The sequence below is a fragment of the Callospermophilus lateralis genome, chromosome 6 (assembly GCF_048772815.1).
Source record: "Callospermophilus lateralis isolate mCalLat2 chromosome 6, mCalLat2.hap1, whole genome shotgun sequence".
NCBI classification, from domain to species: Eukaryota; Metazoa; Chordata; class Mammalia; order Rodentia; family Sciuridae; genus Callospermophilus; species Callospermophilus lateralis.
In genome coordinates this window covers 111,707,351-111,723,654 of record NC_135310.1, presented here as the reverse complement: position 1 = coordinate 111,723,654, position 16,304 = coordinate 111,707,351, and the positions used below count along the sequence as shown (strand labels likewise).

Below are 16,304 nucleotides of genomic sequence, written 5' to 3'. Positions count from 1 at the left end.
ATAATCTTCTGACTTATAATCTTCTGACTTAATTTATCTGATAACTGCCTGTACCTTATAAGAATAATAGATTAATATTAGACCATGTTTACTGAGCACTCATGTGCTAGATGTTTTTGTTTCTTTGTATGGTTCTAGAATTGAACCCTGGGCCTGGTATATGCTAGGCAAGCACTCTACCACTGAGCTACATCCCCAGCCTTAAATTCCTTCTCTAAATGTATTACATACATAATCTTATTAGGTTTTTATTTCATGAGATAGGTGCAAATATTACCACCTTATAGAGGAGGAAACAGACTCAGATTTTAAGCAACTTGTTCAAAACTATGCAGTAGTGAGTTGGAATTAAGAATCATATATTTTTCTGACTCTGAAATCTGTGCTATATTGTTTATCTCATGACCTCGTTCACTACCCTGTACCCTGTGAGTACTACCTTCCTGTTAATCTAGCTGACCTAAACCCTTACTATACATACAGCATAAGTACAGGGTGGGACGTGGTCTTTTTCTCACATAATTTTATCTGGTTCCTAGGCTGCTCCTCCTCTCACAAAACTCATATATTTTTCCCATCCAGTAATCTGCCCTACATCCCTGCCTCCTTTCCTTTGCTTCTTTGTATCTGTTGTGGCCCACCCCTCTATATCCACACTCTAGCTTTACCCTGTCCTGTCCCTCCCCCAGCCTTCTGGCCTCATTATCTCACATGCTGCTGTCCTTCCTGCTCATTCATGTTAGCCTTTTAAGTCTTGATCTATATCCTTCAGCCATTCTACTATTTACTGCCCAGCCTGTCCTGCTTAACTGTTAACTCTGTGTATTGTTACCTTGCCTGTTTCTCTTATTCTCTTTGTAACCATTTCCATCTCTTGAAGCCCTTTATTTCATCCCCTTGATATTTTCACTCTTTCTTCTCTTATAAATATCAAAGTTAAGTTCAGCTATTCGTTCCATCCTACTCTTTATCTTTTATGTTTGGCTTCTGAATTCTACCATGTAGCCTGCCAATCACCACACACCCTCTCTTGTTCCAAAAGTTATCCCACTCTGTATAGTCTTTCTTTTCCCATACTGTCTGATCTTTCTCTTTCTGTATCTCAGGAGATCAGGATGATAGGGGAACGGCGTGCAAGGGACCTTATGGTGCCCTTGGGGCCCCAGCTGCAGGCATATCCTGAAGAACTTATTCGACAGCGGCCTGGACATGATGGACGCCCTGAATACCTGATCCGATGGAGTGTCCTGAAGTGTGGGGAAGTGAGCAAAGTGGGTGTAGAGGAAGGCAAAGCAGAGCACATTCTCATGTGGCTGTCAGCCCCAGAGGTCTATGCTAACTGCCCCATGCTATTAGGTGAGCGAGCACTATCTAAGGGACCTCAGCATGAACCATCTGGGGGTTCAGGAAGCTTTCCCAGAGATCCAGGAGGTCTGGACGATGTGGCAATGGGAGAGATGGAGGCTGATGTGCGGGCGCTGGTACGCAGGGCTGCCAGGCAGCTGGCAGAAGGTGGGACCTCAAGCCTCACAGCTGCTGTGCTCCACACCATCCATGTGCTCAGTGCATATGCCAGCATCGGGCCTCTCACCGGGGTCTTCAGGGAAACAGGAGCCCTGGACCTGCTCATGCACATGTTGTGCAATCCTGAGCCTCAAATTCGTCGGAGTGCGGGCAAGATGCTGCAGGCTCTGGCAGCCCATGATGCTGGTAAGACAGCCAGGGAAAGAAGGAAAACATTGGAGAAAATGGGGCTGCAAGGAGTAAAAACAGAGATTTCCCAACTCTATTAGAACACCTAGTATTGGTGAATATCAATTCAATGTAAAGGAGGCATATAGATTATTAGGTTATTACAAGTACATAAACAGGACAAATTGTTGGCACCTGGTAGGTATGTCCATTCTCAGTGCAGTGTAAGAAAAGAGAATGGAGTAGACTTGCAATTTTTAAGTGGGTTGAGATTTATTGGTTGTGAAATCAATTTGTTGGGTTTTTAACTAACATTTTTACAAAACAATATCAATATGCAGTATAAAGTTTTTGTAGCATGTTGTATGTTCCAGTTTTATGTGTATAGGTTTGTTTCAGGTCACCACATAAAATATATTTTTTTGCTGTGGGTCTTAGTCACAAGGAAGTTTGAAAACACCTAGGAAGGAGATAGAAAGCCTAGGAAAGGCAGGGAGAAAGTATTAGGGATTGAGGAGAAGATACGGATTGGGTGTGGATTACAGGGAGTCGGGCTCACGTCCTTCTGTCACTGAGCCAGCAAGATGGCATCGAGCAGCACATGGATTTTGACAGCCGATATACTTTGCTGGAGCTGTTTGCAGAGACCACGTCCTCTGAAGAGCACTGCATGGCCTTTGAAGGCATTCATCTGCCTCAGGTACTTCACAGCTATGGGGGAATACTCTGTTCAAAGCATTATTTCTGAAGCTATGGTTCAGGACTATGTCAGCACCAAAGCCACCTGGACAGGTAGTTAAAATGAAGGTTCATGTCCACTTTCCCAACCTCTCCCATTGAGAATTTTAAAAATTAGAACCCAAGTGTTTTAAGACCTCCCTGTATGTTTCTTACCCAAATCAAAGAGCTATAGACCTAGGAATGAGACCTTAGCAATTTTCTGTGGGGGAGGATATTAAGGGGCAAGGGAAGAGGCCAAAGCCAGGAAGAGATGAATCTATACCTGGGATTGTGTCCTAGATCCCAGGAAAGCTGCTCTTCTCCTTGGTGAAGCGCTACCTATGTGTCACTTCCTTGCTGGATCAACTGAATAACAGTCCAGAGCCAGGAGCTGGAGACCAAAGTTCCCCAAGTACCATGAGGGAGAAAAACCGGGGTCAAAGGGAGCTGGAGTTCAGCATGGCTGTGGGCAACCTCATTTCAGAACTGGTGCGGAGCATGGGCTGGGCCCGGAACGTCAGTGAACAGGGCACGTTACCACCCCGGCCACCTCGGTCCATCTTTCAACCCTGCATTTCAGGACCACCCCTCTTACTCCCCACCATTGTCACCATCCCCAGAAGGCAAGGGTGGGCCTTTCGCCAGCGCTCCGAATTCTCTAGCCGTAGTGGCTATGGCGAGTATGTGCAGCAGACACTGCAGCCAGGGATGCGAGTGCGGATGCTGGATGATTACGAGGAGATCAGTGCTGGGGATGAAGGCGAGTTCCGGCAGAGCAACAGTGGTGTGCCCCCTGTGCAGGTAAGGGACTCACAGTGATGGGACACTGTTGGGGGTCTCTTCTGGGTGGGGCATAAACTGGAACTTCCAGGTAGGAGACTCTGGTATGCCACCCAAGGTGAAAACCTCCAGGGGAATTGGAATGGTAAGAGAGCATCAGCAAATGAAGGAGTGTCATTTGAAGAGCTGAGAAAACTTGGTGGGTGTGAGTGGGCTATGAGGTCATGGACAGGCTCATAACCAGGAAGCAGAAGTGATACATGGAGATAATATCACTTCCACTAGTGGAAGAGGCTAGGAAAGAATGTGAGAACAGAGACCATCAAGGTTAGGAAGAGAGGCAGGGTCCACTCCTGATAGGGGAAGAAATCCTTTAGCTATATGGAGGTTCTTCCAAGCCTAGACAGGTGTGTATCTGAGGGTATGATCCAGATCTGGACTTGGGCATGTTCTCTCAAGCTTTTATAGCTCAGAGCACTGAGCCCTTTCTGTTCTTCCTTCATGCCAGGTCTTCTGGCAGTCGACAGGCCGCACCTACTGGGTGCACTGGCACATGCTGGAGATATTGGGCGCTGAGGAAGCTACTGGGGATTCAGCTTCGGCAGCTGTGGAGAAGGGGGCAGGGGCTACTGTATTGGGCACAGGTGAGCCTAAGAGAGGATGTGGGTAGCCTGCCTCTGAACAGAGGAGTTGTGTCTCATATGAAACCACTTCTGACTGGAAGCTTCCCCAGGTTCAGAAATCAGCTGTTATTTCTACTGGGTGCTGATAGCCCTATCTTTGTGTCCTTAGCATTTCCTTCCTGGGACTGGAAGCCTGTGGATGGCCTCTACTGCTTGCCGTACCTCCAGACTGAGCCTCAGAAGAATGAGGAATTGGGATACCTGACCCAAGCTGAGTGGTGGGAATTGCTTTTCTTCATCAAAAAGTTGGATATATGTGAGCAGCAGCCAATTTTCCAGAATCTTCAGGAGAAACTAGATGAGGTATTTTAGGCCTGAGATATGGTGGGAGATGGACATTAAGGGATTAAGAGTAGTAGTAATGGGATTAGAGGTGGAAACTAAAGGAAGTTTTATCTATGGATACCACTTAAGGGGAGGCTGGAGTTAGAGAGTATAGGGGTCTTGTTGGTTGGAGGAGACATGTGCTGTGAGACATGTGCTTTCTAGTATGTAGAAAGGATGAAGTTATGGTAGGAGTGATCTATTTCTATCCCCAGGACCTTTGTGTCTGCTTGTCCCTGAAATGTATATTCTTTATATTGACAGACCCTGGGTGAAAAAGCTCTAGGTGAGATCTCTGTGCCTGTGGAGATGGCTGAGGGTCTTCTGCAGGTTCTCAGTAATCGGTTTGAGGGCAGCACCCTCCGTGACTTGCTCAACTCCCAAATCTATACCAAATATGGGCTGCTACCTGATGAACTAAGCAGCTTATCTTCACGAAGTCACTGCTGTACCTCAGATCCAGAAGAGGAGTCCAAGTCAGAGGCCAGCTTCTCAGAGGAAGAGACTGAATCCCCTAAAGCAAAGACTGAGCCCCCTAAGGCAGAGTCACAGCCTGCCAAGGCAAAGACTGAGCCTCCCATGGCCCAGAGTGATTCACAGCTGTTTAACCAGCTTCTGGTGACTGAGGGGATGGTTCTGTCCCCTGAGATGAAGGAGGCAGCCAGTGGTGAGTCAGGTTCTGGGAGGGGAGGGCAAAGACATTGGAACAAATCCTGTCATGGGCCCAGAGATGGGTTGTGAGGGTGGAGGAAAAGCCATGGAGTGAGGTCCTTTTTTGCAGGGAAAAATGGCTTGCATCCATCATCTTCCCTTTGAATTTGATTGTACCTGGCCAACTACTACTCCTTTTCATCAGTATCTCTGGAAAAGGAGAGTCCATTTCTCAGGGTATTTCCATCTTCCGTATTTGATTAGATCCTTCACACAGAATTGGAAATGTTCCAAATGCAAGCTATAGTAATGAATAACGTATTTAAATGTCAGTAGGATAACTGGGCTGACCTTTAAAGACCTCCAGTGTGGAGGAGGTGCCACAGTTCTTTTAGCCACTTGCCTTTCTCCCACCAATTTCAGAAATGGCTAGAGCCTTGCGGGGTCCTGGTCCGCGCAGCTCCCTGGATCAGCATGTGGCAGCAGTCGTGGCCACTGTGCAGATATCCAGCTTGGACACAAACCTGCAGCTTTCAGGGCTCTCTGCCCTCTCTCAGGCTTTGGAAGAGGTCACAGAGCGGGACCACCCTCTGGTCCGTCCTGACAGATCATTGAGGTTAGCATGTTACAGAGGGAAGAGGTCTGGGTTGAACCTGTGGGCAGTGAGTTTGATGGTAGAGGGAAGAAATAATCAAGAATTAGAAAGGCTGAGGGTGAAGAAAGAATCAGCCTGAGGAGCAGCTGAGCAGGAGGGGGGTTAAAATAATCTCAGAGCATTTCTGTGCTAGGATTTTATATGGATTATTTCATTAACTCTGCCTAACAGCAAGGAAGCATTGATAGTATTATTATTCTATCATTATTTACTAATATCAGGATTATTGTTTGGGTGAGAAAATAAGCTTAATAGAATTTAAGTAACTTTAGCTCAAGAGTTCTGTAGATAGCAGAGCCAGGATTCAAACCTAGGTCCTTTGGCTGTAGAGCTTGAGATTGTTTTCCTTCTTTCTTTCTTTCTTTTTTTTTTTTTAATAGTTTTCTAGTTGTTGATGGATCTTTATTTTAATCATTTATTTATATGCAGTGCTGAGAATAGAACCCAGTATCTCACACATGGGAGGCAAGCACTCTACCACTGAGCCACAGCCCCAGCCCAAGATTTTTTTTCTTTAAAAAAATGTTTTTTCTTGGAGCTGGGGTTGTGGCTCAGTGGTAGAGCACTTGCCTGGCATGTGTGAGACACTGGGTTTGATTCTCAACACCACATGTAAATAAATGAACAAAGTAAAGGCCCATTTAAAAAAAAAGAAAGGAATCTCTTAAAAAATGTTTTTCTTTCTTCTATCTCCGCTTTTTTTTTTTTTTTTTTTTTCATTTTGAAAGTTTTTTCTGCTGCTTTTTTGAGGGGAGGGGCAGGTACTGGGGATTGAACTCAGGGGCAGTGGACCACTGAGCTACATCCCTAGCCTTATTTTTATTTATTTTTTTTTTAAAGAGAGAGTGAGAGAGGGAGAGAGAGAGAGAATTTTAATATTTATTTTTTAGTATTCGGCGGACACAACATCTCTGTTTGTATGTGGTGCTGAGGATCGAACCCGGGCCGCACGCATGGCAGGCGAGCGCGCTAACGCTTGAGCCACATCCCCAGCCCCTTAGCCTTATTTTGTATTTTATTAGAGACAGTGTCTCACTGAGTTGCTTAGTGCCTTGCTTTTGCTGAGGCTGGCTTTGAACTCATGATCCTCCTGCCTCTACCTCCCAAACTAGTGGGATTACAGGTATGCACCACTGTGCCTGGCTTTTTTCCTGCTTCTTAATTACAAATAATAATACACAAATACATTATCATTTAAAAAGATCTAAAGAATGTAAACAAAATGAAAAGCCTGAGTCCTTTTTACCACTGTTATCAGGCTGGTATATCAGACCATCTACAGTTTTACACTAGTAATTATGTACTTGGAAATAAAGCATCTGGCGTAGTATTTATTACTATATTATTATTTTCTATTTATTACTCATTTTTGTGATGCTGGGGATTGAACCTAGGGCACTTTACTACTGAGCTTTATCCCTATCCCTTTTAATATTTATTTTTTTAGTTATAGGTGGACACAATATCTTTATTTTATTTTTTTAATTTTTTAAAAATTTTAATATTTATTTTTTAGTTCTCGGCGGACACAACATCTTTGTCTGTATGTGGTGCTGAGGATCGAACCCGGGCTGCACGCATGCCAGGCGAGCGCGCTACCGCTTGAGCCACATCCCCAGCCCTCTTTATTTTATTTTAATGTGGTGCTGAGGATTGAACTCGGTGCCTCACTCATGCGAGGCAAGCGCTCTCCCTCTGAGCCATAATCCCAGCCCCTCATCCCTATCCCTTTTTAAGACAGAATCTTGCTAAATTGCTGAGGCTGGCCTAAAACTTATGATCCTTCTGCCTAAGCCTCCCAAATCACTGGGATTACAGGCATGTGCCACCACACCTGGCTTTTTGGTAATATTTAAAAAATTCACATTAAACTTATTTTTAATTGATGCATAAAAACATAAAAATTGTACTTACTATTGAAGTTGAAATAGAACATTTTCTGAGTTTGTGTTTTTAATATATAAAACACAGGTGGGTTGTTAAAATATTCTTGAAGCACTTTTGTGCTAGAATTTTACAAACATTCTCATTAAATCTGCATAATACCAAGGAACATTGATCGTATTATTATTCCATCATTATTATTAACACAGTATTACTATTTGGGTGAAAAAACAGGCTTAGAGAATTTAAACCACTTTAGCTTAGAGTTCTGCAGATAGCAGAGCTAGGATTCAAACCTAGGTTATTTTGTCTCCAGAGGTTGTTTCTGTGACTGCATGTTTCTCTATCCCCATTTAGTATGTTTCTAAGGGTTTTCGTGTCAGTTCACATGGAACTACTCCTTATTTTCATTGCTGCATAGAACTCTGATATGGTCACAGCCAAATTCAAGTACAGTTTTCTAGTGGATCTCTTTTTTATTTACCTCCATCAATAATGGGATATCATTCTCAAAAACAATAGATTAAATCATTGAAAATTTTAAATGGTGTCTTTTTTAATTTTCATTTCTGATAAAGTTAGGCATATTTGCATGCATTTATTATGTTTCTTCTATAAAAATTTTATCTTGTCCTTTGCCCAGTTTTTAATTGGGTCACTGCCTTATTCTTAAGGATTTATAGGCATTCTGGATATTAAACTTCTGTTATTTATGTTTCGAATATTATGTCTTTTTAAAAAATCTCATTAGTTTTATTTTTGTGGTTATAAAAGGATACATGCTCTCTGTAAAAAAAAATTAGAAAATTAGAAATATAAAAATCATCTAAAATCCCTTTATACAAGACAATAAGTATTAATATTGTGGCAATAAATATTTAATATTCTTATGTTTTTAATCTACCCATATATATTAACTATGTACATTAAGTAGTTAATAATAAATCCTGGCTACAGAAGCAAAGTATATTTGATTCATCATAAGCCCTCTTGAGAAAATGTAGATCAAAACAACTTCCCCAGTACATTTATTTGCTTTCTTCCCCAGAAATTCCCTATTTATATTCTTTTCTCCATAGTTCCCAGGCCACCTTCTCATCTGCATCTGTCACTGTCAAAGGTGTCAGCTTTTTGCCTTTTGTAACCTTCACTGAGGACTAGAGACTCTGGGGGCACCACTTCTTTTCATTGCACATCAGCATTTCCACTGAACCTTTTCCCCAGCTCATGTTGTTTACCTCTTAATTTTAATTATAGTATCTTTCATTATGATGAAGTTTTAGGCTTTTTTGCTGCTGTATTTTTCAACTTTTTTGTGTGTCTTCTAGATTTTTAGTCCATTAGGAAAGGTCTGTCCTATTCCAGGATTAGAAAAAGATCTTTTTTCTTAAAAAATTTTATTGAGATATTATTTACATGCCATAGCTTCAAGCATTTAAGCTATACAACTGAATGGTTTTTAGTATATTTTTTTAAATGGATAACATGCCTTTATTTTATTTGTTTATTTTTGTGCAGTGCTAAGGATTGAACCCAGTGCCTCACACATGCTAGGCAAGTGCTCTGCCACTGAGCCACAACTCCAGCCCTAGAAAAATATTTTCTTTTTTTTCCCTAGAAAAATATTTTCTAAAATGATCTATGATTTTTGTTTTTTACATTCATTTTAAAATCCATTTGCAGTTTTTTTTTAAATAAATGGTGTGAAGTAGAACTTCAATTCAAATTCAAGTGTATCAACCTCACATTTTTTGTTTTCAGGTATTGTTTTGTGTTGGAGATTGAACCTAGGGTCTCATGTGTACTTAGCATACACTCTCTTACCATGGAGCTACATCCCCAGCCCAGTATCAGTTTTGAAGTATTCCATTTTGTCCTCACTTGGCTGAGATGTCACTGTTATCTCTCTTGTCATCTATTGATCTGTTTGGCTACCCTGTTTTAGAGTGAGTGAGTTTGTTTGTTTCTTCATTTATTGCCTTCAGTGTGTTGCTGATTTCTCCCTGAGGGCAGATTTTTTTTTTAATATGGTGCTAAGGATTAGAACCCAAGACCTTGTGCATGTGAGGTAAGCACTCTACCAACTAACCCATAGAGTTTTAATTAGTATGTCTTTCTAGTTATATTTGGATAACTTTAGACAGTCTTATCATTTATTTAATTTTTTTTCAGATGTTGATGGACCTTTATTTTACTCATTTATTTATATGCAATGCACAAAATTGAAACCCAATGCCTCATACATGCTATGCAAATGCTCTACCTCTGAGCCACAACCCCAGCCCCTCTATCATTTTTTTTTCTCCCAAACAGTTATTTTTGTATTTTTGAGGTGCTGGGAATCAAAGCCAGGGCCTCGAGAATTCTAGACAAATGCTCTACCATTGAGCTACATTTATAGTTCTTCCAAACATTTCTTGATTATTATTACATATTTTCTCTTGCTCTGTCTGAATCTACCTATAATTTTTTTAAAATTTTTAAGGCATTTTGATAGAATTATATTGGATCTGTAGATTCATTTGGAAAGCTGGGCCAGTTTGTAGCCATTTTGCTCTCTACCAGAGGTAGTCTGCAGAGGGAAGGAGGTAGTGATGGGGAGGGCAAAGAGAACAGGTTTGGGAGGGGGACAGGCAGGATCTTAATGGATGGGGTTGGGCAGGGAGTCAGATGGTGAAAGTCAGGAAAGATTCCTTGGGATGGGGAGCCCCAGTGTCTCGTCTTTTCTCAGAGAGAAGCTAGTGAAGACGCTGGTGGAGTTGCTGACCAATCAGGTGGGAGAGAAGATGGTGGTGGTGCTGGCTCTCCGCCTTCTTTACCTGCTCATGACCAAGCATGAGTGGCGCCCACTCTTTGCCAGAGAGGGTGGCATCTACGCTGTGCTGGTTTGCATGCAAGAATATAAGACTTCTGTCTTGGTACAACAGGCAGGGCTGGCGGTGAGTGCACTGGGCCCTGTGGGAAAGAGCAATGGGCAGGACAGGCAGATTGGGGAACTTCTGACCTTGGATGTATTTAAGGTGTAGACATTAGAATGAAAGAAAAGACACACATGGATTTAAGATTGCAATCAGGACAGTCTTGGAGATTGCATGTTTGAAGAAAAGGGGAAGGCAGTTTTTATAACCTGATGCTCAGGTTATAGGCACATGACTCCTAAAGCTTGGGAAATAATGCCAAGAATTAATTAATGGGATGGCATCAAATTAAAAAGCTTCTGTGCAGCAAAGGAAAACAATTATGAATTTGAACAGAGAACCTACAAAAGGAGAAAATCTTTGCTAGCTACTCTTTTGGCAGAAGATTTATATCTAGAATATATTAAAAACTAAAAATAATACAAAAAAATAAATGGGCAAATGAATTAAACAGATACTTCTCAAAAGAAGAAATACAAATGGCCAATAAATACATGAAAAAAATGTTCATCAATATCATTAGCAATTAAAGAAAAGCAAATTAAAACCACACTGAGATTTCATCTCATATCAGTCTTAGTGACAATCATCAAGAATAAAAAAATAGTATTTTCTGGAGAGGATATGGAGAAAAAGGAACATGTTTACACTGTTGGTGAGATTGTAAATTAGTATAACCACCATGGAAATCAGAATAGAGGTTCCTCAAAAGACTAGGCATGGAACTACCATATGAACCCAGCTATACCACTCCTTGGTATTCTAAAGAATTAAAATCAGTATACTGTAGTGATACATGCATATCCATGTTTATAGTAGCACAATTCACAATAGCCAAACTATGGAACCAGCCTAGTTGTCCATTAATGAAAGAGTGGATGAAGAAAATGTGGTATATGTACACAATGGAATTTTACTCAGCCATAAAGAAAAATGAAATTATGTCATTTGCAGGAAAATGGATGGAACTTGAGACCATATGTTGAGTGAAAATAAGCCAAACTCTCAAGGTCAAGGCTTATGTTTTCTCTCATTTATGAAAGCTAGACAAGAAAAAGAAAGAGAAAGATGGGGAGTGAGCTCATGAAAAGCAAAGGGAGATCAATTAGAATAGGAAAAAGGGACCAGGGGGTGGGAGAAGGAAGTGCTGGGGAGGGACAGTGACCAAATTATATTGTGTGTGTGTGCTAATATGTAACCACAAATCCCACTATTATGTGCAACTATAATGCACCTAAACAAAATGTGGAGAAATTTTTAAAAAAGAATGATGCTCAGGCTTAAAATTGAACAGCAGTATACATAAAGTAGCTGCTTACCAATTTAAAGAATGTTGCAAGAAAAGGAGGTAAGGGGAAGGAGAAGTTCAGGAGTTGAGTTTTTAGTTGTGTTGAATGTCTGGTTAAAGGCTAACATTTTAAATGGGACAATTAAACTAAAAGGATTTTTTTACCCTTTTATCTGAGTGATACTCTTACCCAGAAAATAGTCCCTCACCAGATTTGGGAAACAAACTCTTCCCACCCCGCCAGCTACAGAGAATAGGAAAGGGAAGTCCTTGTTCAGGGTATCTTACAAAAGATTGACTTCCTGACTACTCAAGACAGAAGTGTTGGCTGGTAGGGTGGGTTGGGAAGTGTGGGCTCTGTATAGCCTGATGGTCTCTTTGGGGGATAGGTAGACTTCAACCAGAGCAGTTCTGAGAATGGATTCTAATAGTATAATGAGAACAGCATGGATGGGAGGACATGTCCTCTTAGAGCATGCCGTCTTAGAGAATGCAGGAGGCTCTTTCCTTTATGGGATCAACGAATTTCTTCTTAACAGCTGCCAGGCATTTATAGAGTTGGCCACATGTGCTCAAAGAATTTGATCCTCTCAAATTTCATGGCCAAAATACAACATTTATATTTAAATTAAAACTCTTGCCCATAATAAAATCTCATCATCTTGTTTATAACTTGAGGTCTATAGAATTTATCTAATTGGATCAGAGTGGGGTAATCAAAGGGAGAAGACCTCATTACCAGGTGGCTTGGTGGACTCAGGCCTTACATGGGTCCTCTTGAGAATAAGTTCTAGCTTTGTCCATCCTTAGTGGGTTGTTTCTAGAGAGTCAGTGCTTTTACCAGCAGAGAGGTTCTGCACTTTGATGATGTAGTGCTCACTTAAAATTAATTTTTCTCTGTAGTACCAGCAAATAAGTTTTCATGCTATATTTTTCTTTTCCTGTAATTCCAACTACTCTGCTGGTAAGATAACCAAGTAGCATTGTCAAGAAGGGCTGGATACTGGCTAAGGCCAGGGGACATAGGTTTGGAAGGTATATAGATGGTAATGAGTAGATGAAGTTGTTTAGGGAGGGAGCACAGAAAGAGAAGAGAAAGGGGACAAGGAACTTCAGTGCTTGAGGACCAGACAAAAGAACAACAAAGAGTAGAAAAACCAGGAGGTTATGAAGTCACAGGACTCAGGGAAGAGAGGTTTTGCAAAGGAAGGAGTGGTCACTTGAAATGGAAGAGGAATTCAAGGAAAGCCTCTGAAGACAGGTGAGACTGCGAAAGGGTGAAAAGGTACCATCCTGAGTGGGGTGATTCAGGAGTGGGTAGCCAGACCACTCTTGTAGTCTTGGAGCTGAGAGTGTAGAGGCAGAGAGAAATGGTGGTCTGATATTATCATCAGATATTAGATTGTTTGGTTTGTTTTCTTTTTTATTCCTCCCTTTCTCCTCCCTTCCTCCTTAGCATTTGATATTCTATCACTACATCTTCCATTTTTACCTCCTGCACTAACTGTTTGCAAATAGTTCAGCTGCCCCAAAGTTTGAGATCTAGAATGCTGACCCCTATCTTCCCGTTGCTTTATAGTGACTTTGTCTACTCCTAACTCTGCTTCCACATCCCCCTTGCAGGTGCTGAAGATGCTGGCTGTTTCTAGCTCCTCAGAGATCCCCACTTTTGTTGCTGGTCGAGATTCCATTCAGCCTTTGTTTGATGCTCAGATGACCAGAGAGATCTTTGCCAGCATTGATTCAGCCACACGCCCAGGCTCTGAGAGCCTCCTGCTTACTGTCCCTGCAGCTGTGATCCTGATGCTGAACACTGAGGGGTGAGAACATTACCCTCCAAACTTTAGATTTCTGTTAAGTCTCAAACCCCACTACTCTGTCCCAGGCTTGTGCGCTCCACAGAAATTCCTCTTACGTTATCACTTCCGAATTAAGTGATGGTGGCCCTCCCTGAATGTCCTTATAAGAGACACTAAGTTGTTGGGGTAGGGAGATTCCCAGAGAAAGCAGAGAGACCCTGCTGTTCATTCATGGGACTGAGAGGAGTAGCCTCAGGTCAGGGTGCCAAAAGTCCTGCCTCAGAGGGATAAGAGCCCCCTCAACTGCAGGGCCCTCTGCACTTGCTTTGCTGCTTCAGTTTCATTTACCATCAATTTCTTTCTGGGTCACCTCCCTCTTTCAGGTGTTCCTCTGCAGTGAGAAATGGCCTGCTTCTGCTCAACATGCTTTTGTGTAACCACCACACTCTGGGGGACCAGATCATAACCCGAGAGCTGAGAGACACCTTGTTCAGGCATTCAGGGGTAGCACCAGGAGTAGAACCCATGCCTACCACACGCACCATCCTCATGATGCTTCTCAATCGCTACTCTGAGCCACCGGGTAGTCCTGAGTATACAGGTACCATTGTGGAGGGCAGTTGTTCTGCTGAGGAATCATACAGTGCCAGCCAATGGCCAGAAAAGCTAAGATTTACAAACCAGTTCTTACTAGAATGATCTGAGCTATCTTCAGGAAATGAGTGAGGGTTTTGTTGCTTCAGTGGAACTTCCTGACCAAGGGTAGGATATTCTAGAATAAGTGCAAAGAAATTGCCTTCTGTGAATGGCTTTAAACAGACAGGGAATCTAGCCAGTTTTGTCTAGGTTTGATCTATCTTATTGGAAAATAGAAAATGTATTGAAATGGCATGTAGGAAGGCTTCTGTAGAGGAATTGCAATTTACGGTATGGAAAATTTATGACTAGAAACATGAAATATTGGTAGTACAGAAAACTTATGTTCAAAAAACAGGTGAGGGTTGGGGTTGTGTCTCAGAGGTAGAGCACTCGCCTAGCATGTGCAAGACGCTGGGTTTGATCCTCAGCAGCACATAAAAATAAATAAAATAAAAGTATTGTGTCCAACTACACCAAAAAAAAAAAATTGAAAAAAAAACCCAGGTGAAAACCAGAAGTATGTGCAGATATCAAAATAAGCACTATATATCTATTAGTCTATAAACTAAAGCCATCATGCTAGCCATTGTGGCTAGACAATATTAACTATTCATAATCATTACGTGATTATTGCTTAATGTCTATGAGATTAAAACTGTGTTTAACTTGACAATGTTTTGCTATACTAGATTTATTTTTAGATGTAGATATGTCTGTATTTGGGAACAGAAAAAAACCAAATCTCTCTTAGTTTGGTAAAAACTGTAGACATCCTTGATAGGGGAAGAAAATTTGGAGGTGATTTTCTGTACCTTCCTGTATCTCAGTTTGATGAACTTATAAGACTCCTCTTCATAAACATTTTCCCCCATCTGGCATGTTTTGACTACAGCCTTGGAAACCCCCAGTGCCCAGGGCCAGGATGGGTCCCCTGAGCTATTGATTCGATCCCTAGCGGGGGGCCCATCTGCAGAACTACTCCTGGACTTGGAGCATATGTTGTGCCATGAGGGCAGCCCAGGGGGCGCTGTGAGACCCCTCCTGAAGCGCCTTCAGCAGGAGACCCAGCCCTTCCTCCTGTTGCTGCGAACTCTGGATGCCCCTGGGCCCAACAAGACTGTGCTCCTGACAGTGCTGAGGTGAGAGGTCTGTCCAGGCACCCATGCGCTGCAGGGGTGAGAGAGACTGCAGAGACTTCACTTGTTTCCATCCCCTCCATGACCCTCACAGGGTCATGACCCGCCTGTTGGATTACCCTGAAGCAATGGCCCTCCCCTGGCATGAGGTCTTGGAGCCCTGCCTCAACTGCCTGAGTGGACCCAGCAGTGACTCTGAGGTACCAGAGCCCTGGCAGGAGTGGGGAAGAGAAAGGCAACATCTGGGGTACCACTCACTTCTTGAGGCTCAAGGCATAGCAGATCCATTCTGACCATATCTGCAGGCACTGGGATGGGGTTGGGGAGAGGAAGGCTAATAGCATTGAAGGGTCTTTGGAACTGGCATCTTTAGAGTATTAACCTTGTGACTGTACCTGGATTCTAGATTCTTGGTTTTGTAGAAGCTTATATTCACCCATCCAAATAGCCCTTGCTGTTCACTTAGCAGGGTTTGTGTATGTGGAGTGAGGCTCAGGCACCATAGTTGGTTCTTGGAATAGCTGGGTCCTGGCAGGAATAAACCTGGGAAACTGCCCAAGCTCTGCCATTGCCAACTCACTCTGGAGGCCCAGCACCCCAGTGTTCTGTTCTGTCCTTGGCCCTGTTCTTTCTCTGGGCTTTCAGGTTTCTCCAAAATGTTAACCCTCACTCTTAATTTACTGGACCCAGCCCTCAATCCTTACTTGCCCCGATCTTCATTTCCTAAAAACTAATCCATTTGGCTTTTGGGTCAGATTGTTCAGGAGCTAACCTGCTTCCTGCATCGCCTGGCTTCGATGCATAAGGACTATGCTGTAGTTCTCTGCTGCCTGGAAGCAAAAGAGGCCCTCTCCAAAGCTCTAGACAAGCACTCAGCTCAACTGCTGTTGGCCTCTGAGCTGCGGGACCTGGTGACAGAGTGTGAGAAGTATGCCCAGCTCTATAGCAACCTTACCTCCAGCATCTTGGCTGGCTGCATTCAGGTGAGGAAGGGCTTATGCATATAGAGCTGAGAGAAGGTAAGCCAGAGCAAGGGAAAGGCACTCCATGTGTGCCTCTCTGGGATCCCTGTATGGCAGAAGTGGCAGCAAATCTGGAGTACTTGTTCCCTAACCTTTACCCCACATGGTCCTAT

The 16,304-nt window shown here is 42.6% G+C and overlaps 1 protein-coding gene across 1 annotated transcript in view; it reads left to right on the top strand.

The window, feature by feature from the left end:
- The window catches only part of Cul9 (cullin 9), a 36,488-nt gene that overhangs the window by 689 nt on the left and 19,495 nt on the right, over positions 1-16,304 (top strand). Inside the window, exons 2-14 of the mRNA XM_076858689.1 lie at positions 1,107-1,710; positions 2,238-2,392; positions 2,713-3,213; positions 3,701-3,836; positions 3,985-4,178; positions 4,464-4,866; positions 5,274-5,466; positions 10,121-10,328; positions 13,219-13,415; positions 13,778-13,995; positions 14,926-15,172; positions 15,264-15,369; positions 15,925-16,152. Coding sequence (XP_076714804.1) covers positions 1,116-1,710; positions 2,238-2,392; positions 2,713-3,213; positions 3,701-3,836; positions 3,985-4,178; positions 4,464-4,866; positions 5,274-5,466; positions 10,121-10,328; positions 13,219-13,415; positions 13,778-13,995; positions 14,926-15,172; positions 15,264-15,369; positions 15,925-16,152 — 3,381 coding nt within the window. The 5' untranslated portion in view covers positions 1,107-1,115. The remainder of the gene's footprint in view (positions 1-1,106; positions 1,711-2,237; positions 2,393-2,712; positions 3,214-3,700; positions 3,837-3,984; positions 4,179-4,463; positions 4,867-5,273; positions 5,467-10,120; positions 10,329-13,218; positions 13,416-13,777; positions 13,996-14,925; positions 15,173-15,263; positions 15,370-15,924; positions 16,153-16,304) is intronic.